The sequence below is a fragment of the Nothoprocta perdicaria genome, unplaced genomic scaffold (genome assembly GCF_003342845.1).
Source record: "Nothoprocta perdicaria isolate Ctin4 unplaced genomic scaffold, notPer1 scaffold_105, whole genome shotgun sequence".
NCBI lineage: Eukaryota > Metazoa > Chordata > Aves > Tinamiformes > Tinamidae > Nothoprocta > Nothoprocta perdicaria.
Genome location: NW_020454150.1, coordinates 1,692,583 through 1,714,710, shown reverse-complemented (window position 1 = coordinate 1,714,710; position 22,128 = coordinate 1,692,583). Strand labels below are relative to the sequence as shown.

The 22,128-nt window shown below is 39.1% G+C and overlaps 1 protein-coding gene across 3 annotated transcripts in view; it reads left to right on the top strand.

Annotated features, from left to right (window-relative positions):
* VCL (vinculin) overlaps window positions 1-22,128 on the top strand; it is a 52,467-nt gene that overhangs the window by 3,729 nt on the left and 26,610 nt on the right. For all 3 annotated transcript variants that reach the window (XM_026044176.1, XM_026044192.1, XM_026044183.1), the window contains exons 2-4: window positions 11,622-11,692; window positions 18,127-18,277; window positions 20,217-20,325. In XM_026044176.1, coding sequence (XP_025899961.1) covers window positions 11,622-11,692; window positions 18,127-18,277; window positions 20,217-20,325 — 331 coding nt within the window. The remainder of the gene's footprint in view (window positions 1-11,621; window positions 11,693-18,126; window positions 18,278-20,216; window positions 20,326-22,128) is intronic.

Genomic DNA, 22,128 nt, shown 5'->3' with positions numbered 1-22,128 from the left:
TAATAACAAAAGCACATTAGAAACTGGCTTCTTGCTTTTATCTGATAGGAATGAGCTTTAAATAAGTGATAAATCAGTTTCTGATTTGAATGGGTGATCTCTTTGCTCTGTTATTATGCTTGAAGACATAATTTATACCACTCTCTTCTGTTGGCTATAAAAGGAATCTTTTGTTCCCAGTTCCTTTAAGCGCCTGTGAAGATGGTTAGTGCCTCTGTTAGCAGCTCTGTGCAGCTTCCTTTGGGGCACAGAAACTGAGAGTATTATTCTGAAGTGGATAACCTTAAAGAACTTGGTTGGGCTTAAGTTCCATGTGCCGACAAGATGGTGTAAACTGGTCCTGCTGTGGGAAATCTGATGTTTGCTTTCTACAGTGTAAGGGAATCAGTCCAGAAGGAGAGGAGTTAAGTACATGGGGTGTGGGTGTGTGTGCATGTATTTTCTCTGACTTCATGGTTTCTGTAATCATGAGAGTGAAAAGTAAGTGCCGTGTAGCTTTCACAGTGCTTTGAGACAAGAGGATACTCTRATGCATTGATTGTGGTATGAAACTGCATCTACAGAATTCCCTTATAGAGCTTAATGAAGGAAGGCACTGAATCTGGTGTGGCAGTGTAGGTTTTATGCTTGGAAGTGGGTGGCTTCCACAGCATGCACAGGTGTCTTCCTCTTCCAATATGACTGTAAATTGGGTTAAYGAAGTGAGCCTGGAAGGACTGCGGCAGGGAATGGGGAAGCCAAGTGGTGGTTTTAAAGATGTGTTAGCAAACATGTGGTGTTAACACTCGTTGCTGGAAACGAAGCCGGAAATCCTTAACTGCTGGCAAACGTTGGGGGGTGTTTCTTGAGTTCCAGATCTGCAAGAATTGTTAAACACAAGCCAAAGTGCCTATTATTATTATTATTATTATTATTATTACTTTTTGTTTCAAAGGAAGGAATAGGTCAGCCATGGCTTTGATTTGGTGCTGCCTAGGCTATTGCTCGGTTTTGCTAGCGGCTTCACAGAGAAGACTTCTTTTTATTGCTATCTGCACAGCTTGTACACATTGTTCCTAAACCTTTCTCTCTGACCCACTGCTATGTACTGGATCGTGGTGGCTTTGTATTTTTCACCTCCAGTACGTAGACAAAGTATCTGCTGTCTAGYAGTATCCATTTTCTCCTGGGGCAGTTTCTCCCTGTGAAAAGAAAGACTGGCAAGCGAGACCTCGAAAGACTCCAACACTGCTGCAGAATGTCATTTTTTTTTCTAGTGACACAGAAATCCTATCCCATTATTATTTGCTCCATCAARTGTTGAGAAACAATTCATTCCCGTACAGAATTGCCTCTGCTGCCGCAGTCCTGAGTTCTAGGTAGATGATAACCTGTCTGTCATTTATAGTTGAAACACAGCAGCGGCAGTTCTTACTAGGGAGAAGTGTAAATACTGTTATAGGCAGTAATGCGTCTTCATAACTGCTGTGCATATATGTGTTGAATAAATTGTTATGTTCCATTGTATAATTTCTTCCTTAATTTTATATGACGCCAGGTAGGAGGGAAGTAGCATCTAGAACATCCCGGGGTTGGAGTCTGCTGTAGCAATTTGTGTTGTTTAATGGAAATGCACCACGGGTGCCTAAAGTTTCTGTGCTTCAGGAGACACTTGGTGCATACAAGATCATTTGCTGCATGGAGAGTTGAAATGGTAGAACAAAGGCTAAATTTTCATTGCACTTACGAACACCAGCAAGAATTCGCCTTAAAGCATGAGCCTAGCATTCTAGCCACGTAAAATTCAACAGGGGAAAAGTCTTCACAGAGGTGCTATATGGAAATAGTGTGAATGCCACCTCCCATGGTCCCTGCAGCCAAAGCTGCTCATGTCCTCATGTTTCCAACCAGTTCTTCCTGCTTACTAAGTATGAAGTCCAACAGAATGTGTCCTCCTCTTGGCACCTTGATCTGACTACTACAGACATTATTTAGAGCTTGCCTTACTTAATAGGAAAAGTCCAGTATCTCTTTTGTTTACCTGGTTGTCTGAGAAGGTTTGACTTGGGCATGTTATRCTTAATCTTGGTCCTCAGTTAAATATTGTGCACAAATGAAATCCTAATAGACTTTGGCAAAGGAAATACTRCTTTGGCTGGTTTACAAGTTTTATGCTTTAATGTTTTCATGAATGCCAATTTCAAATGTCTGGGTACACTGCAGCCATKGGGCGCTCATTGCTCCACTCCAGACTGACTCTAGAATTGAGTCAATTTTGAGTCACTTGAGTAGGAGACAGTACATTTTGTGGAGAGTAATTAAGTTGTCTAAATATTTAATGGACTCAAAGACTATGGATTGCTTCATGGCAGTCTCCAGTTCAGGCTGGCAGTAGGCAGAGACTGAGAAGTGCTCTTCTGTGAGGATTGTGAGCAATTTGCACTTCATAAGGGTTTTCGTAGTGCTTGGTAGTTGTGAATATTGTTTATTTAGCAGTGATTTTCAATAAGATAAAGGCTTTTTGTTTTTTCTTTTTTTTTCTCTCTAAAGGACACACTGAAAGCAGTGCTATAGTGTGTGTTGTCTTATTGTCTGTTTGTAAGAATAGTATTATGGTGTTAAACCATGTCTTATGACTGCTGGGTTTTGCATGGTCTCCCTCTTTAAATGTTGAAGCCAAAGAACTATGAAAACTAACTTAAGTAGGCACAGTCACAGAAGGGCCARAACAATATGAGAATGGTGATTATTTCTGTAATCCTGCTGCTGATGAGGAGTCCTTTGAGCTGTACTGGGTAAGCCATGACCATCATCAGAGAGTGAAGTGCCATCCAACAGTTGCCATTTGATGTAAGAARCAGGTGCATTAAAGTGGGAAGCTAATGAATAAAGGCCCAAGCTTGGAAAATCCAAGAGTTTCTTGGCCTGTGGTAGTCCTGCCAGCTATTTCCACCTAAGTTGCAGAGAGTAGGAAGGCTCCTTCTGTGGAGCAGAAGAGCTCTTGTCTGGGCTGTAGTTATTCCAGCTGAGCTGCCTCCTCTGCTCCCTCCAGGCTCTTTGCTGTGTTTGGAGGATACTCTGCATTGCAAGGAGCAGAAACTGCAASTTCTACCCAACTACTAGTGACTATTTGTGAAAGATAACTTTTAAGTTAACTTTTGGAGTTAGGTAGATTCCTGCTGACCCCAAGTTTGTTTAGGTTTTGAATGAATGGACTTCTCATTTATGACTAAAATATTTAGTTTCAAATCACTGGCTTGGCATTCCTTGCCACAGTTATGGRAAGTTTGTTTGGTTTTCTCCTCCTCCCCAGAAAATCAGGAAGGAATGGAAACCTCTGTAAACTTCTTAGCTGGGTTTCTGCTCGACTTTAGACTTCCTTTGAATAAATGGTATTTTTAGTAAGCAAAGCACTGTTGTTCTTTGCTCCTAATACTGGAGATCAGCAGCATTCTTGAGCTCTCCAGACGCAGCTGGTACGTGAGGGTCAGCCCAGCCCCTTTTCCTTGCGGTGGGAGCTGTATATTTCTGTWAAACTAACACTTTTTCTTCTCAGCTTAATTTCAATGGTTATTAGAACTCAAACCTAGGGTGTGTTTTTTCTCATTTGCAAGCGTACCCTTTTGCTTTGGAGTTTTTTCTCAGCTGGGGTGGCTGGGGGATTTTTGTCCTGTTCCCCTGTTAGTCAGGCTGGTGAAATGCYAAGGGGCCTCGCCACCAGAGGCCATTACCAGCTGCTGTAGAGAGCTGCTCTTGGCCTTCCTTGTGACACATTATTGCGCAGTTGTTTTGCAACTGGTTTTGTACTTTGAGAAATGGAGCTTTCCTGTGTGTGGCTTGTTTTGAAAATTTAAATGCTGTTAGTTAACAGCATGGTACAGTTTGAGGAAATAAACTGTGAGGGATTTTTGTAAACATGGWATTTCTAGTTCTACCTTTATGACAGAACACAGTTACCTTCTGGAGACTCTTCTAGTTGACTTGTTGAGACTGGGTCCTCAAGCAGGTAAAGCAGCTTCTCCTATGTGTATATATAGATTTTTTTCTTCTTCTGTCATTGCATTGTTAACCCCAGTTAGTTTATGTAACCCAACACAGATAGGGGCATGGAAACAGATACTTGCTTAACAAGGATGCAGTTACCTGAGTCAGTATTTGTTAGACATAAAGATTAAGTCCAGTAACTTSGAATAGTGTTGTAGTGGAAAAAATAAGCAATTCCCGACTTTTTACAATAAAGTAAGTAGTCGTCTCTAGTGTTTTTGACAAAACAGTTATGTTTAGGATCTTAAAGTGCAGTTTCACATAAGTGACAGGCTACAAGTGTTGTTCCACRCTGGGCTATCTTCCTGCTGATAAAGCCCCGCTCTTCTCTGGTGCTAGAAGTGTTCAGATTTGTCATGGCTTAAAACCTGTGTTGATTCTTATTCCTCCTCCTCTGCTATCAAAAGCACTACTTGGAGTAACTGCTTTTCCTTCCTCTTGTCCAATGCTTATAAAACTTCTCCTCCTGCAGGGAGCTGCTCTTATCTTGAGCTTACAGAGGAAAATTGTGTTACTCTGGAAGGAGTGACGTTCCAGGGGCAAYGTAGGAAGCAGCGCTGACCTTTCTATGGAAAAGGCAAGTCTGAGTTAAACAGTTCAGTATGCGGAAGTCAGTCCAAGCCTGGATATCATAAACAGACAATCCTAAAATTCAACCAGTGGCAGCTGACCTACATTTTCAGTTGCAGCGCATTCATGTGGTTAACAATACCCATGAAGTTAGTTGTGGGTTTCTAAAAATGGAAGTGGGATATAGAAAGTAACAAACAGATTTTGTAGTTAACTAAATACCAAAGAGAATCTTCCAGTACTTGGAGTAGCAGATCTTATTTGTGGAGGCAGCTGAGATGATGGGTGACAYCTTTGGAGTGGGTGCACCTGGAAATGGATGGAAGGAGATGTTCATGTCCCTATTGTTGTCTAAGTGTCAGCTTTCTCTGTACAGCCAGTGTCATAAATATCTTTTTATATTTGATACAGTGTTCCTGCTCTATAAAACAAGATAGTATTCCTTTTACTTTTGCATTATACTTTCCTGGAATTGTTGTACCTCCTTGTTTCCATCTTAAGATTTTCTTTAACTCAGTTCTGCAAGGAATAGCCCTTTAAAAATAGTGAGTTTTGCCACTTTATCTACTGTTTTAGTTTACATTTTTATTTGACAACATTGATTTTTATTCATTTGACACGTTTTACCATTTCAAGGTCTCCTGTTATGCCTTTTTGAAGTTCAGGACTTACTCCTTGAAACTGAGATCTGAGAATTCAGTCTCCATTTGCMTTGCATCTGATTTAGACGTCTTTGAAACATGAGAAGGACGTGTTTCTGTTATGATTACAAAATTACAAAGTAACAGAGAATGCAAGTTCATTTGTTCTTTATTATTTCAGCTCATTGTGTATTAATTTGTCATCCTACTAAAGGAGAGACGGTCTGGGGAGCAGGTCTGTAAGTGCCTATGTGAAACTGTAGCTTGGGTTGATTTAGAGGATATCTTTTCAGTGTTGTTTGGCATCTGTGAGAAGTATGAGTTCTCATGGGACAACTTGCTGTTTTTTGGAAAGAAATCTTTTCCTTCAACTTGACCTATGAGCTTCTTGTCATGAGGCTTTTTAAGAGTTATTAGCTCTGCTGGTAACATGGAAATATCTGGAATATTTTCTTGTGATTATTATCCTGTTGAACATGTCTATCCCCTCAGTCCTTCCCAAGTATCTTCATTACTGAAGAAAGAAATAAAACCTTGTGTGCATGGTGGAGAAGATTTTAACCAACATTAGCCACTGGTCAGTGCAGAGGTAGATGTACCAGCAGCATCTTGCAGTATAATGTTCTGTTGCCCTTTAGAAAGGCATTCTGATAAGGAGAGACTTCAGCTCTGTAGTCACGTGTGCCATCCTACGACAATGCTGATTTATGTTATTAGTAAAGTSCATTAAAAACCTTAGTGAATGATCTACAGTTCTGGATGTATGGGAATGAGCTGAAAATGCTTTTCCAGTGGTTTTTGCATTTGCTGAAAGGGCAGAGTTGGYTTCTGTGCAATTTGATTAAAGTGGAGATACTTCCTAATAAGACCTTAAGGTGCGCTGTACTAGTTTAGAAGACAAAYCTTTCCCTTTGTAAAGGAACTATTTGTAAAAGTTTTATGAAAAGTTTCTCTGTTATATAATAAGCATTTGCTTTTGCTTCCTGTATAGTAAATGTGCGCCTCTCAATCAGCCAGTGCAACCAAGCATCAGCTTTACCTGTCCAGGGTCAATCAGCATTAGGAGCATGAATAAAAATATCTTTTGGTATCCATGATGTCACAGTAGAAATTGTCATTTCTGGTTTCTGTGTGGCTCTGTGGTGTTTAACTTGGACTACAAGAGTTCCTTGGCCTCAAGGCATTGGAAATTTGTCTTAATCTCCCATGTAGACAGGCAGGTCAATTTGCTGCTTTTGGGGACCAGATGGCTGGAGCCTTCTCAGTTACTTGGCTTATTGCCAGGGGAGTTTGGAAAGGTGCCCTGCTATGCCTGGAATGCTGGTCCTGGGGTTGTCATGAGAAAACTAGGAGCCAATCCTTGGCTTCCATGTGAACTGAAAGGCACAGCRGCCAGCTCTCCTTCAGGCTTCATAAATCCATGCCTAGCTCACAAAAGAGCAGTCTGCTTCGCTGATGTCGGTGACAATATGTGGGCTTTGCTGGTGGATGGCATAAACTAAAAGAAGAGAATCGAGCTGCTTATTTCTTTAGGCTTAAATTTTCAGCCTTTAATTGAATCCTAATCAATGGCAGATAACGAGCAGCAAAGTTTAAACAAAGGTTCTTAAAATAGTGTTAGACTGTTTAACACTAATTATGAAAAATCAATCCTGTTTTTTAGATTTAAGTTAGCTGAAAGGCTGGAATGATGAACAAACCTGAAATTTGCTGTTAAATGCTTCCAAATGGAACAGGGAATGAGGTTAAAATAGACTTTTCTCTGCTTGCTTATAACTGGAACTTTTTGTTAGTTGTTCTGGATGCGAAGGATTAGACTCTGATGAGTAACTTTAAATTTAGACTCCAGATCTTTCTAAAAGCATTTCAGAATTACTTGTCTATTTTATATATTGTCTGCAGAATGTCATRCTTGTATTGGAGGGTGAGATGAGAATGTTATCCCATCATAATTTTTGAGTGACTTGTGAAATTTAGATGACAACATGAAATTTTATGAAGCAACCCAAGCTTCTCTGATATTCATTTGGCAAAGTTTTATGTAATATTATGCTGGGATATGTGTTATTGTGTTTTGTTAACATTTATCACATGAATGATGGTGGTTAGGGACTGGGGCATGGTAAAATGATGCTTGCTCCAAGAGCTGTGTTTCAAGACAAGCTGAGTGAGAAAGTTGGAAATAGCACCAAAGTCTCTCTTTGCTGTTATATTTGATACTGTGAATAAAAATAGAGCATGGATTACAATCAGGATAGGGCTGATGTCAGTAAAAAAAAAAAAAATCATAGATGTACCATTTGGCTGCTTTTATCCTGCCCCAGCATCTTTGCATGTTAATTTGATTGGAAATGATAGTTTTGGGAAGACTAAAGGACTTGAAGTTGCTGTTGAGCCCATGCCCCATTTGAGTCCCCTGAGAGAAAACGGCACTGACCTCACGAGGTGAAGGACCTGCTTGTTGCCCCTCAATGGAGAAGCCTTGGGAGCAGAGGCAAGGGCTGTGAAAGGTTTAAGGATGTGACTGTGGCCTGTGTTAACTTCTGCCTTGATTTTTCCTTCTATTCTCCCCCAAGATCTCTGAGTCTGTATTGAAAATGATTTCATTTGGAATTTTAATTCTCTTTGTCCAATATTGTATTTTTTAAGCTGGACTCAAATGTAAGATGTATGTGCCAGCAATGAGTACGCCTATATTTAGCATAACTTCTGCTTGCATCTAGTGCTTACTGATGGATTGTTCATAGTCTGGAAAACTAGGCCACGTTTTTTTAGGATGCCAAAAAAAAGCCAATAACTTTCTATGGTGTATTTCTGTTTGGTTGTTTTTTAGGATGTTATAGTGTTAGTGGGACTCCAGACATGGTGATCTTCTGCTAGGCAGGGGCAGATAAAGCATGAGGAACCTGTGAACAGGAGCAGCAGGAGATCCTGGTCTCCCCTGGTCCTTCCAGTAGTGTTCCTAGAAAACTGTCCGCTGCTCACGTTGGGCCTCAGGCCTGTGGGTGCCTTGTTTCCTTCACCCTTCTAGGCAGATTCATTCCTCAGTCTTCAGTAGTTCTTGGTCTCCCTTCACTTCAGTTCAGCTGTTTTGTTTCTGGTATGAGTCACCGCTTTGCCCAAATAGTATCAAAATGAGTATTAATGGGTGGAGATCACAGCACCGGAACGGCCTTGGCAGCCGCTGGGGATGGCGTCTGTCACCGCTCGGCACGCCTGCAAGGCTCGTGTCACTTCTCTGACGTTTGCAAGGACAAGGTTCTCTGGAACYGTGTGAAATGATCTCTTTTATTTAAAAGTGAAGGCAGGGCTTCYCTGGAAGCTACTGCTTCCCACTTAGCCCAGAGAAATTTAAATTAGAAGATAAGAATACCTGAATGGGAATAAAACTCAGGTTCTGTATTTTGCATTAACTTTGAGCTGTACAAGCCTTCTGTCTGAAGCAGGGTGGGATCTTTAAATCAAGGAAAACTTTTCTTGATTCCCACAGCATTCAGGAGAGCAGATGTGTAGCTGAGCGAGTCCTTACGTTGCGCAGCACTGTGGAAACTGCTTAATCGACATAAAAGTCAGTCTGAAGAAACTGGGTCTTATTAAAAAAAGAAACAAATCTAACCACAGAGTTAAAAAGGAAAACCCACAAAACCTCTTACTGGGGTTGTGTCTTTTTCAAAAGCATCAGTGTGGCTTTGCAGTGAGATTTTCTGTTAAATGCTATGCAGAGCAGGCTTGTTCTTTACACATCKTCCCTCTGCCCGGGTCACACGTGCAGAGACTGCAACTTCTAAAGGCTAATAGCTGTGCAAATACAAAATGCTTTCCTTATGCAAGGGCTGGCTTAATCTGCAGAGATTCAGTAAGGACTCTGTGGAGTGTGGTAGCTCAAAATATGGTTAAAATATTTTTTCTTTTAGAARGGTAGGGCAGTTGCTTGAAAAGCTGTTATTTCTGTGTGTCATAATGCCRAGGGTACAGGAGGAGGGAGTGTCTCAAGTTTGTTATCATGGGAGAAAAATGAGCTGTCTTCCAGTTTAGGACAAAAACTGGGCCTATATTTCGGAGATGTACCGACATTGATACTCCCCACAAAAAAAAAGGGAATTTAATTGTATCTTGTGTGTTACTTCATTTAAGACCAAGGAACCTAGCCAGGCATAGCAAAGGAATTTTCAGGCTCGAACTGATGAGAGTTTGCTCGAAAGAGGTCTTGTGAGTGACTGCTGGGGCTCTCCATSGTGAGATCTGTTCCATTTTTGTATGTCCCACCTGTCTGATACCAGCTAGATATTAGAGTAGGATGGTAGCTTACATGAATGGGGTACCTCATTTAAGCCCAAAGAAGCATTGTGTTTTGYTTGTGAAGCTAATGAATATAAGTTAACTCAGCTGTCACAGAAAGGCTTGAAACAAGTACTTGGTGAAGTCTTTCCAGAAGAATTATGGTCTACTGACAAAAAAAAAAATCAGCTAAAATTATGCTGTCTAGTCTCAGTGTGGGCGAAGACAGCTGTATCAGGTTGGTGGGTTAAAYGTTGCATCCTTCGAGTTGAGATATACTTTATTTTTAGAAAAGTTTGAGGAGAAGACTTGGCTTTCCAGACTGAAGAAATACTTTTGTTTCAGATGGTAAAATTTACAGTAATTCTGATAAGTCTACTATAGCTAATGAAAAAGCTGTTCCTCACTTGTTCTTGGTTTGTATTCAATATGAAAAAGACAAGCTGAATATTGATTGCTAGAATGAACCTTAAAGTCCTTTKGATGTAAACTTTCATGCATTCTTTAAAAATCATATATGATTAAAACCAGCCAAACAAAAAAAAGAAATCCCCAAATTGATCTATATGCAGACTAGTGCAGCTGAGCAAGAAACACATCTTGAAGGCAATGAGGTTTTTCCCAGTAGCGGTTGGAAATAAAACATGACTCTTGGTTTCGACCTTAGGACAGCTTTTTATCTACAGCCAAATGCTATGTTCTCTATAATCCAAATTATACATCTTTATGAGGATTATTCCCATTGTTTTTGCACATGTGCCTACTCACACATATGAGAAATGTGTGTATTTAAGTGTCATTATGTGGACTGGACATGGTTGGAGGCAAGCAGGCCAGCTGCCTGTGCTGGTCAAGAAGATGCTGGGGCATGAGATGTTTCTATTGGTGCTGCTGGGGCATTCCCTGCTGTCCGTGTGCTCCCCTTTCCCTGCTGAGACCCTATAGGAGTCTTGGCAGTGTCCAAGTGCTTTGTATGAGCTGGCTGTGCGTTCCAGTGAGCGCAGGAGTTGGAAAATCGTGGTAAGAACTCAAGGCTTCCAACAGCTTTGCTCATCCCTCTGTTGCTAGGAAATATATGCATGAATATTTGCAAGTATACAAATGTAGAATTAGTTAAGCTCAAAAAAAAAAAAAGCTCACGTATATGAAGCAGAGGAGATCTTGGGGCCAGTTTAATTCTGTAAAGTCTAAGAGGAGCAAAGTAGCCAGGCCGATTTTGGCAYGTGGATTAAATGTGTGAGGAAATGCTGCTTCTGGAGGGCTGCACAGCACTAGAGTTTAAGTACTGTACATATTGGCACACTGCAGCTTCTGTCAGAAAACAGCAAGTCTTTAAAGAGCAGCTGATGGGCGATTTTAGTACCATCTTGTGCAACTTGAGCAGCCCTGGCAGCCCTTAACACAAGCTAGTGTCTGGGTTAAAGACCTTCTGCTTTGGGATGCCTTTCTGAATGGCTTATTCAGCTGGAAAATACAGGGAACAAAGGAGCTGGAAATATTTTGTCAGGTTGGTGATCTCACAGTCCAGAGAGCCAGCCACTGATTAGAAAGACTTGTATTGTATAACACAAGAGCTAGTGCATAGAAAAACACAGATCTTATTCTACTTCTTTCTTCATTAACTTTTGCATAATTATTTTTGCCTAAGGAGGGTGTGAATGTGGGTGTGGGAGGCATTGTCAGTAATTACGTACGTTTTTCTAATAGACTAGACGGACTGAATAGGAAAATGGGGACTATTCTTTAACTTTGAATTTGCTTTTTGACTTTTGGGGGGGAATTGAGAGACAAGTCTACAGAGTTCATGGGGGTTAAGTTTTTTTATTTGCTGTACTTAGTTGTGCAGTTTCTTTCTATGGAGAGTAGGAAGAGGGAAACATTTCTCCCTTCCCCAAATTATTTAATGACARTGTTGGCATTAGACAAAATGTGATTTGTAAGATATTAAAACTTGACCAATGCAAATAAATAATGGTCTGAAAACTACATATGACAACAAATATAATGGAGGGAATTGTCATTGCTACAAATAYATTTTGTTGCTATTTGATTGCATCTGGGATTTATGCTGAAATTCTTCATCTTAAGTATGACTTTTTTCTCCTGCAGGTTGGAAAAGAGACTGTGCAGACAACAGAAGACCAGATCTTGAAAAGGGATATGCCACCCGCGTTTATCAAGTAAACTCATTTATATTGTCAAATCTTCTATTGTAGGGACAGGAGATGTCCCAGTGATAGGTCACTGTTACACACTTCTGTTGAGCAGAATGGAAATTATGTAGTTCCCTTTCTGGGCTTGTGGCTCACCTTCAGAAATGACTTTTCAGGCAAGAGTGATGAAATTTCTTGCTGTATTTTGTTTGTTAAGGGTACCTCTCTGTCTATACATGTCTGTCTTTTGTCTTCTCCCAAAATAAAAATGTTCCACAGTTACCATGGCACTTACTGGTGTACTGGTTTTATGCCTAATGCCAGATAAAATGTGTGGTATTTTCTCAAAATCTTCTCTTTAATGTGATAGGTAAAATGTGAATTTGGTGTTACAGGCAGTTGATACATGATATCACTGCTTGAAAATCTAAGACATTTGAAGAGCAGTGAGTGCTGCTTTTAATTAAGTTTATGACTTAATACTGAAGGCGATAACTTTTGTTGGTCTGTCTTAAGAAGATGCATCACTTGTTTTCTTGCAAAATGAAAAAAGTTTCTTTCAAATGAAAAACTTTAGTTGAAATGATTTTGCCTTACAAGCCACTGAAAGCAATATTAGCCTTCTCTGCTGATGTGCATACAATGAATGGATATTTTGATGTACTCATGAAGACAGAAGAGGCAAGTGTTCTAAGTTATAAAGCACTGAGGTAAATAGGAAATAATGTAATGGAGAACATCAGTGATGTTGAAAGGGAAATTTTCAAGAAACAGTGAGTGTAGATTTATTTTGTTGCACTCAAGTTCACAAAAAAAAGCACAAACTGCCAGGGTAAGGTAATATTAGCGGAAGAGTTGAGGTTGTGAATGAAATCACTGAATTATTACTGACGTGTAAGGTCTCGCCTGAAACTACTGAGTATGTCAGAAGTGAAGGTGATGCTCCTGTTTGGAAAACTTTGCARGAGTATCTAGGGAGCAGGATGCGAGAGGTTTGGCCATACCGTTTGGATAAATGACTAAAGAGGAGAGGGAAGAATAGAGATAATATTGAAGAGAATTTACAGGCACCCAAGTAGCAACTTTATCTTCAGATAGGGTGCTTGACTGTAAACTGGCCATTGCTGCTAGCAAGAAAGGAAGACAGTGGAGCTCTGATAGGCCCTTGTTGGTAATCATTTTTGACCCTTACTGAGCTCATATATCTATGAACTGAGTTGCATGGAGGTATGGATAACTTGAACTACTCTTGCAGTGCAAGAACTTGAAGGTGACTTTACATCAAGCTGCTGCCTTTTGTTGTTTTTTCAGCTGCTTTATACAATAAAAGGTGTCCTGATTTCTTGCTTGGATTTGGAGGATAACAAGCAAATAGAGGAATCCATTTAGGGTTATCAAATAGACAAACAAAAATCCCATGAGCTGAAAATAGCTGGAGGATAGGACAGTGCCCGGAGGAAGTAGGATAAATGCTTGGCCTGTTGTTAGCCTTTCTTAGGCATCCACTTGTGGCTGCTTTTAGAGACAGGATACCAAGCTAAAAGGGCCTTTGATACAATCCAGACAGTCTTATGCTGTGTTCCTGGTGTATGATCTTGTTTGCTTTTTTTTTCAGGGTTGTTTTTCTGTTTTGGGGGAGGAGGGTTTTGGTTTGCTGGCTTTGGAGGATGTGTGTGTGTGTGCGTATGTGAATTGAAACAAAACTAAAACATTTTTCTTGATCCTTGGGGAGCTGTATATAAACACGTCATTTTGTTTCTGCTCCATTTCTAGGATATGTAGAGTTTTTGGTTCACTTCCAGCTGCTTGTTCACCAAGAGGAAAGCGAGGGACTAAGGAAAAGAGGCTGCCTTTTGAATTGCCACACAATAATTGGCCTCTGATAATATTTACCAGATTATGAAGACTTACRTAGTCATATTACTGTAGAATAATGTGATGAAAGCTCAGAAGATTCCTTAGTGGGGCTCTGCTGAATAGTAACATTTCTTGCTGAGCAAAGAACTTGTTCTGCAACCATGTGTGACTGCTTAGTTTGTGCTACAGTGAGAAGGGCGAAGCAGAGCTGTCACAATAATGCAATTCTCTTCACGCAGTACCCACCTAATACCTTGCATGGGACAATATGAATGATGGATCATCTCAGTGATATCCTATTGCATTTGTTTTTAGTTAATCTAGAGAGGATATCCAAAAAATCTCCTACTTGTTAACAGTTCCATATCCACATGGAACGTAGTGTCACTGACTGCTGCGGTATAGGGACATCTGTGAGCTGTGAGGAAGTTGCCAASGAGCTCTACCTGCTTTGCTTTAGAAAGCAAGACTTCAGTGTAGGTGGCTTCTTTCTTTTTCTTGCTCTGTTTGTTTTAGAGGAGAGGGATGTTCATTTCTGAACTGCTGATCCAAGAATTAGCAGTTGTCTTGGGGACGTCGGAACAGGGTTCTTGCACTAGCACCCCATTCCCTGCCCATGGCCTTCCTGCTTGAAGGGACCACAAGACCTGGAGGGAAACATGCCTGAAGGCTCATGGAAACTTTTTTCCTAAGGACTTGGTATTGCATTAGTATTGTGTGTTATTACTGTTAATTAAGTTTATTTTCATTGATTGAGGATGCATAGAGAAGATTTGATACTTTGCAAAGTTTTCCAATAAGAGTGTGATTGCCACCAACAAAATTGTTAGCTACAAGGGGACTAAGGTGCATCCCTTTGCTTGCTAGGGACATAAACCACCTTGGAAACATTGATTACAAAATACTATGTTCTGTGTCGGTTATTTTGGTCCTCAGAGTATGAGTAATGCATGATATTAAAATCAGATGGTTTTGTCGTATGTTCTTATTTCCTGGTATATTTCTGTTGTAGAGAAGGTGGGGGGAAAAGCTGCAGTCTGTGTGAAGAACGTAGGGTAACATGGCATTGTTTGCATGCAGAATAACATTGTCTACATTAAACTTGCTCACAAACTCATGAAATAAATTAAACCATAATGTTCTTCATGTCAACACTATTTTTGTAGCTCAACTGGCAGAGCATTCTGGTTATCTGTGTGAACTAAGTTATGTTGCTACTTTACTTTTAAAATCATTACTTGTTGTCTTTACTTTTAAAATCATTACTCTGCAGCCTGTCGGTAATCTAAACTGTAGTGAGCAAACTGTCTGCAGCTTGAGCAGTTGAAAACTGAACTTCAGGTATCCAAGGCATAGTCTTACATTTTAGAACAATCTCCAGTGGTGGAGGAAAACAGAAGTCAATCCTGGAAAAWAAAAAGGGAGTTTAGCATAAACTGCAACTTTTCCTTACCCTTTATAAAGAAGACACCAACAGAAATCAAGTTGGTTGACTATTGAAATCTGTAATAGTTGGAAAGATCATGACCTATGTGTCATCTCTCTGAAATTTGGATGGTGATAATTCACATTTATTGAAATTGCACCTCTAAAATAGAGGGTTTTTTTTGTAGTGAGGTGTTTTATAACACTAGAGATTTAGATATTTGCAGATTAGTTTGACTCCAGGAGGAGGTACCATTTTTTAATTGCTTCATAATGAGACTTTAGTTTACTAACCAGGTATCAATTGTATTTCTAAGAAAAAGGAAATGATAGGATTTCATTGGACAACGGCATTTTMCCTCTTGTTATCAGAAATATTAAAAATGCCTAGAAAATGCTACTTCACCAAAAAAACACCCTCTTGTTTTGTTTTTGTGAATACTTTGGAACAAAAAAAAATTTCTCCTTTTGCAATAAAACTTCATTTCTGAAAATACCCTAGTAGGTTCTGATTATTTGGTTGTTCAGCATTGGGATTTTTTCAATTTGTCTTAGTTGAATGCCACCACAAATGAACTTCCCCTTAAGGGAAGCACCCGTAGGTGTGTTACCTCGTTTCTGCTTGACCCTTGGACTGTTCYTTTTTTAATTGTAAGCCAACATCCTGAGATTTAGAGGGAGTTAAAGTCCTACAGATGTATTACTATATACTTGCATGATAYTACATCATGTGCAAACTTTTGTGAGTTGGATTCTGTGCGTGTGATATTTGTTTATGCGCTTTTTGATTGGAAGAGTTTTATCTTAAATTACTATCTCCTTTTCAAAAGACAAAGAATAGAAGTATGTGTGAGGATATTCCACAAAAATTGTCATTAGCAGTAATTATTATAGCTCTGTGGTTCATTTTACCCACATCTTGAAACTTGATTTTTGGATTTGGTATCAGAAAGCATACACGAAGTACCAACCTGTCCAAAGTTCCCTGTGTCGGTTCTTGTTTGCTTCTCTAGGTGTGGCTCCCATGCGCTCACCTTGCAGAGTGTGCATGTGCACCTGAGTGCASATTATGCAACGTGAAAGCACGAAGCAGCAAAGACTCAGAATCACCATYTCAGAAGTGAGATATGTGAGATTAAGGTTTTTAGTGCTGTTGAGAACACTTTAGTATGCTTTTTTGAGACAAGCAGCAATATAATGCGGTGAATGTGTAGTGTATCCTTCAGCTTCCTCCTGCCCGTGTCATGTAATCCTTTTCTTGGTGTATTTTCTCCCTTCCTCTCCAGCTTCCTTTCTCGCACACCAAAGTGCATGTGCTTGAACTCTGTCAAAGTTCATACAAAAGTTTATACCAAAAAAGGCATTATACAAGTAATACACAAAGTAAAAAWTCTAAAGATTCAATTTAAAAACATTGAAAAAGAAGTCTGAGGCTCTTAATTTTCTTCTTGTGCTAAATTGTGGGGATTTCTGCCATTAATGCACATGTAGTTTAATTCATTTGTTCACAAATAGAAGAGCCAGCCTAGAAGAGACTGCTGTTATTAAACAGTTGGCTGTGAACTGAGCTGTAGGAAATGAGGCATTTSTGAGTCTGGGGCTCTGGTGAAATGAAAAGGTGATACCTGCTTTCTTGGCAGAGTTGGGGAAAATAAACTTGAAGTGGGGAAATCTACACTAGTGAGATCAACTGTCTTGGGTTTTAGAGCAAAGTTGCGCTGGGTGCTCATGAGCAGACTATCCCCACTCACTGCGTGCAAGTTTTATGTTTTTTCTTTTATTCTGAGTTACCACTTMATATGCTGGTCAGATGCCTTGCAGAGGAACAGCTTATGACAATGGAGCTGCTTATCTGGGGAGCCATTAGCTGAAAACCTTATTTGTTGAAAAAAAGCTTCTCTTCCTGCAATAGTTGTCTGATTTCTTATTGTAGTCAGTGGTAGGRTTAACCATTATGGTCTGCCATTTGTGGAAAAAGAACATAAGAGGAGGGAAATGGAGAGATAAAATTGTAACTTTCCCCTATGATTTAACTGGAAATCTATGATAAAATAGTATGCATAATGATTGCTAGAAAAAGGCCTATGGCAAGCACAAAAAAAGTTACGATAAGAGATAGTATTGTTGAAATAAAAGGATTTAATGTTTGCTGGAACATGAGTGCAACTAAAATAGGTGTATGGCATTTCTATATGCATAGAAACGGTGTGTTGGCTTTATTTATGTTTCTCTTAAACAAGGTGAGAAGAGTGGAGGAGAGTCCTGGTCAGCGTAKTGGGTAACTAGTCCTGACTAGCGCAGCCTTACAGGGCTTAGCTGCTTCTACTGCTTMGCAACTTAGATGCCAAGTTTCAACTTAGTGTTTCTCTGACCCGTTATGAAGTAATTATAGCAAGCAAACAAAATGTAAAGCTTTTTAATGTTTCCATTATTGATCTTTGTTAATTGTTATTTTTATCAAGTTGTTTCATCTAATTTAAGTTGAGAGCTTCTTTGCTTCTTGTAGTATATTCTGTATTATTGTAATTGCACATTATAAGATCTTGTAAATCTTCCTTCCTGTTCCTAAAACCAGAATTTCAGCCTTCATTTGGAATTCATACCTTATCACTAAATCTTGTGGCCATTTAAAGTGCAATTTCTGTAATGAATGCAAATCAACTTAAAAGCTGGAGTGTGAGTTTTGTGGATTTTGGTTTTCTTAATAGGATGTTCTTGATTCTATTATCCTATGTGTAGTAATAATTTAATGTTTATAATTCAATATTTATTAATGGCAATTGCCCCTTGAATACCAAGGCAAATGTAAGGATGATGAAGGTTACTAATTTGATTTGGAAGCTCTAAACAATAATTGTATCTTCTCTGATCTTTAGAATAAAAGATGCTTTGCCAAGTCAGTGTTTGGGACCTTTTCCTAACAGCATTCTCTGTTGACTACTGTATATGGGATATTGAAAATGTGCCCTAAATTGGAAGATTTTTGAATTCAGGAAAAACAAAACCCAATTGCTGTCAGTATTCTTGYTAACATAAGTATCTTCATCAAATGATAAAGGCAGATAATTAGCTTGCTTGCTCCCAGTAATGGGATTGAAAACCATTCCTTCACTGGTTTCTCAAGTCCATTGCCTCGCGGAGAGGAGTAACAAGCCCGTTGTGTGTGACTTTGTCTGCAGGGTGGAGAACGCCTGCACCAAGCTTGTTCGGGCGGCCCAGATGCTCCAGGCGGATCCTTATTCCGTCCCAGCTCGTGACTATCTCATTGATGGATCGAGGGGCATCCTCTCGGGAACGTCAGACTTGCTTCTGACATTCGACGAGGCTGAGGTGGGTTTCCCAGCGCAGCTCCTGATGGTGCCGCTGCTGCTGTCTCCAATTAACCCGATGAGCTAATGTGAACTGTTCCATAGAGCTGAATGTCAGTTTTGACTGTTACCTTGTTTTGTTGTTCTTTTTTATCTGTTAAAAGAAATTCGACTTGCATTTTGTTAAGGGTACCTTTGTACGATACAATGGTATGCTTTGTGTCCCTGGTCACTCTGAAAGGGCCAGATTCTGTCAATACTGTCTTGCATTTTCCTGCCATTTTTCTGTCTTGCCTTCACTCTGCCCATAACTGAGCCTTACATTTTCCATATCCCTTAACTCAAAAGCCCTAGACTACTTCCTAGCCTTCCTGGCTGTATTGGCTTGGCCCCATTAGCTGTAACAATGCAAGTGGCCTGGTAAAGGGGCCAGTTATATGCAGGTACTTGTGGCTGGCTGATCAGCTAGGAGGATGCATTTTGGTAAAGGTTAACAGTTGTTGCATTTGGGCTGCTGCAGAAGCCAGAGAAGTGGCTCAGAGGGGGTACTGTTTGTAGCATCTCAAATGAAACAGGCAAAACACACAAGCAAAGTTAAACTTTTTTTTTAGTCTTGTGATCCTCTTACTGGGAATATGAAATCTGTGAGGTCTTCTGCTTTTCTTAATACAAAGAATTCTGCTTTTCTTAATACAATTCAAATATCGTGCCTATAAGAGAGAATGAAGCTAGTACTATTAGAGCTGCTGGTAACTCTGAATTTGACCTGTGCAACAGCCTGTTAATCTGAAATGATTGCATAACTCTTGCTGCTGCTCTGTGTAGCCTCACAGAGCATTGTTGTGTCTTGTGGTGCTGTTAATATGTTCCTCTGAAATGAGGATAATTCCATGGGACTTACCTAAATCAGTAGTGCCAGAGGTATTTTACATGTTTAAGTGATACTGTCAAGTGTTAAAGGACATGCTAGGAAGTGAGCTTGATGGCATTTAATCTCCCTGCTTTCAGTGTTTAGAAAAGGCATTGACTTTTATGGAGCTAATGCTTCCTTRGACTCTGTTCTGACACTGCATGTTAAAAGAAAATTTTTGCTCATGAATGATTGGCTTTTCACAAAGAGGAACCTGACGTGTACTCCTTACTGTACTTCAAGATAAGCTAACATTGGGACAAAAATAAGTGATTTCTAGAAGAAATCAAGAGTTAGGAAATKACAAGTTAGGAAGACTGAGCATTGTATGTGGCTAATGTGAATTAAATGTTAAAAAAAAAGTTATTCTTCAATGGGAATTGTATCTGTGCTGTTGGAAATGCAGCTCAGGGTGCAAGAAGAGGAGGGGTTAACCATTTGACTCACCAAAGTCTATTGTGGCTTTCAGCATGAACTAGAAAAGTAAAAATCAACAGCTAAGGCAGAAATCCATAGATGAATAAACTACATATTTTCATAGACAGATTGTCCCMAAAAAACTGAGTCCCCTTCCAACTGCAATGTTGGATACTTTTGATGTATTTTTTTCCATATGTAAAGCTGTGTGGCGGTTAATATATTCTTTGAAAGTTCTGAGTCTGCTTTCCCTGTGTCTTCCTTTGTGATTTAACTTGTGTTTTTATTGATTAAAATGCAATGACAAATTTTGAGTCAGGCATGCCTGTATACTTAAGTGCACTTTATTTCTTTTTTCACTTGCTATCCTTCAGTTATGCAAGGTGAAAACAGTGAAAGGAGGCTTTTGCATTGGTGATGAGTAGTGGAATGCTGATTAAATTGAGTCTTTATTAATACAGCATTCTTAAGTAATTAAGTTTTGGGTCGCCTAATGAACATTGCCAACCTGTATGATTGCCCAAACATCATGTGAGCAAATGCTGTAMATATGCTGTTCTAATGATAGACTTGCATTTCTAATTCAAGTATCATTTGGCTTCATCTAATAAATGATGGAATGTTCCTTTTTTAGGTCCGTAAAATCATCCGTGTCTGCAAAGGAATTTTGGAATATCTGACTGTGGCGGAAGTAGTAGAAACTATGGAGGATTTGGTGACATACACAAAGAATCTAGGGCCAGGTTTGATTTGCTGCAGTATATCATAAACATATTAAGTGTAGTCTCTTTTCCCTCATTCTTTTTTCTTTTTTATTCTGTCCTATCCCAGCCAAGTTTAAAGTGTTTAGACCTTGYTAAAGCAGTTTCTTTGAAAACTTTTGGAGGTGTTTTAAACTACTGTCTTCTGATACACATTCTCAAGAGTGCAGAAGAGTCAAGATATGTGCTATTTGGGCAATATTTACTGCAGTTTTTCCACACTACATTGTGTGGAAAATAAGCGTGCACTTGCATGAACAAAATACAATTTGAAAGAGATGCAATTAAGCATTCATGGCTAAAGTTTGTTAAGACTTCAGCATTTTTGTACTGAGATGGTTAGGCCTAACAGCAGTTTCTTGGAGTCATCTAAGCCAAACACTCTACATAAACATCTTACTGGGGATGCAGAACTAGCACTCATGCAGTAGAATGCAAAAGCTCAGCTGTTATCCTAATCCTTTTCCTTCATTATTTGGTGATCCTTCACTACTTGTTACTTTGCCATGCTACATCACACYGTCTTTCACTGGTGGAAATAAGTGATTGATAAGTGAAGCACTTCTGATACACCTGCCTTTAATCTCCCAGTCATCTTCTGTGTCCAGTGTTTTAGATTTAGCAAGCGTTAAAATAGATTATAGAATGCTTTTGTTAAATAATACTTAAAATGTAGGTGTTGTGGTGAAAATGGAGAATATTGGGGTTGAAATACAGTTGAGCTTAAATATGTTAGAACTGGAGCAGGAATTCAATTAATGTATTGCTGTTTGACAGCAGCTTATATATATATATTTGTGTTGTGTATTATATATATGCATGCATACATATATATGTTTATAAGAATACATATATATATAACATAAGAATAATTAGCTCTTAAAGAAATTTGGATGCTTAGACTAGAAGCTGTCCTTTTCACACAGCATGTTTAACCTTCTTGATATATTTGGAAATTACATTGCTTAACATATGCAGATAGGTTTATATGCATGCAGTTTAAGTTCCATATGAAAGTAGAGTGTTTTAATTTATTTTATATTCTGCAAGAAATTACTTTTAACATCTCRTTTCCTTTTGGAAAGGAAACAATGAAGCCAAAAAGGCAACCATCTCATTCCATGAAATYGATTGTTTTATTTGGTGTATGCAATTTTAATTTTTATGTAGTCATAATCCTCTGTCTTGAAAATAGAGGTTTTCCTGAGCTTCTAATTACTCTATTTGATTCAGACAAAGCAGTTGAGACTTGTCATTGCACCTCTCTGACATAATTTGTTGTTCCATGTTTATGATGGAGGTAATAAATATTTGACAAGTATCTTCTCAGTCAGCAATGAGATTTAGATTTGTGCCTGTGTCCCCAAATGAGCTTTTCATACTCAAACTCATACTGGTCTGGATACATAGCTAGTCCTGTGCTTCTGGCATGCTCTAAAAGCCTTGTCTTTGTCTGAATTAAATGCCACTTAACACTTAGAGTCCTAGTTCATGAAACATTGCCATTTTATGTAATCAGTCCTTCTTCCCTTCAGTTATCAATGAACATCTGATACTACTATCAGCTTAAGGGCTATGTGAAGATACAGGAATATGAGTGTGTGTACTTAATTAACTGTTACATGTTTTAAGTTGCAGTAAGAGAGGAATATGAATATCTTTTGGGAATTTGACTGCTCTAAAATGAGCATGCTTTTGCACAACATGCCAATCTATGCTGGCAGTGTAGTATTCCTTTTTTTTTTTTTAATCGACATTAAAGCATAGTTAACCTTTTGCTGGGCT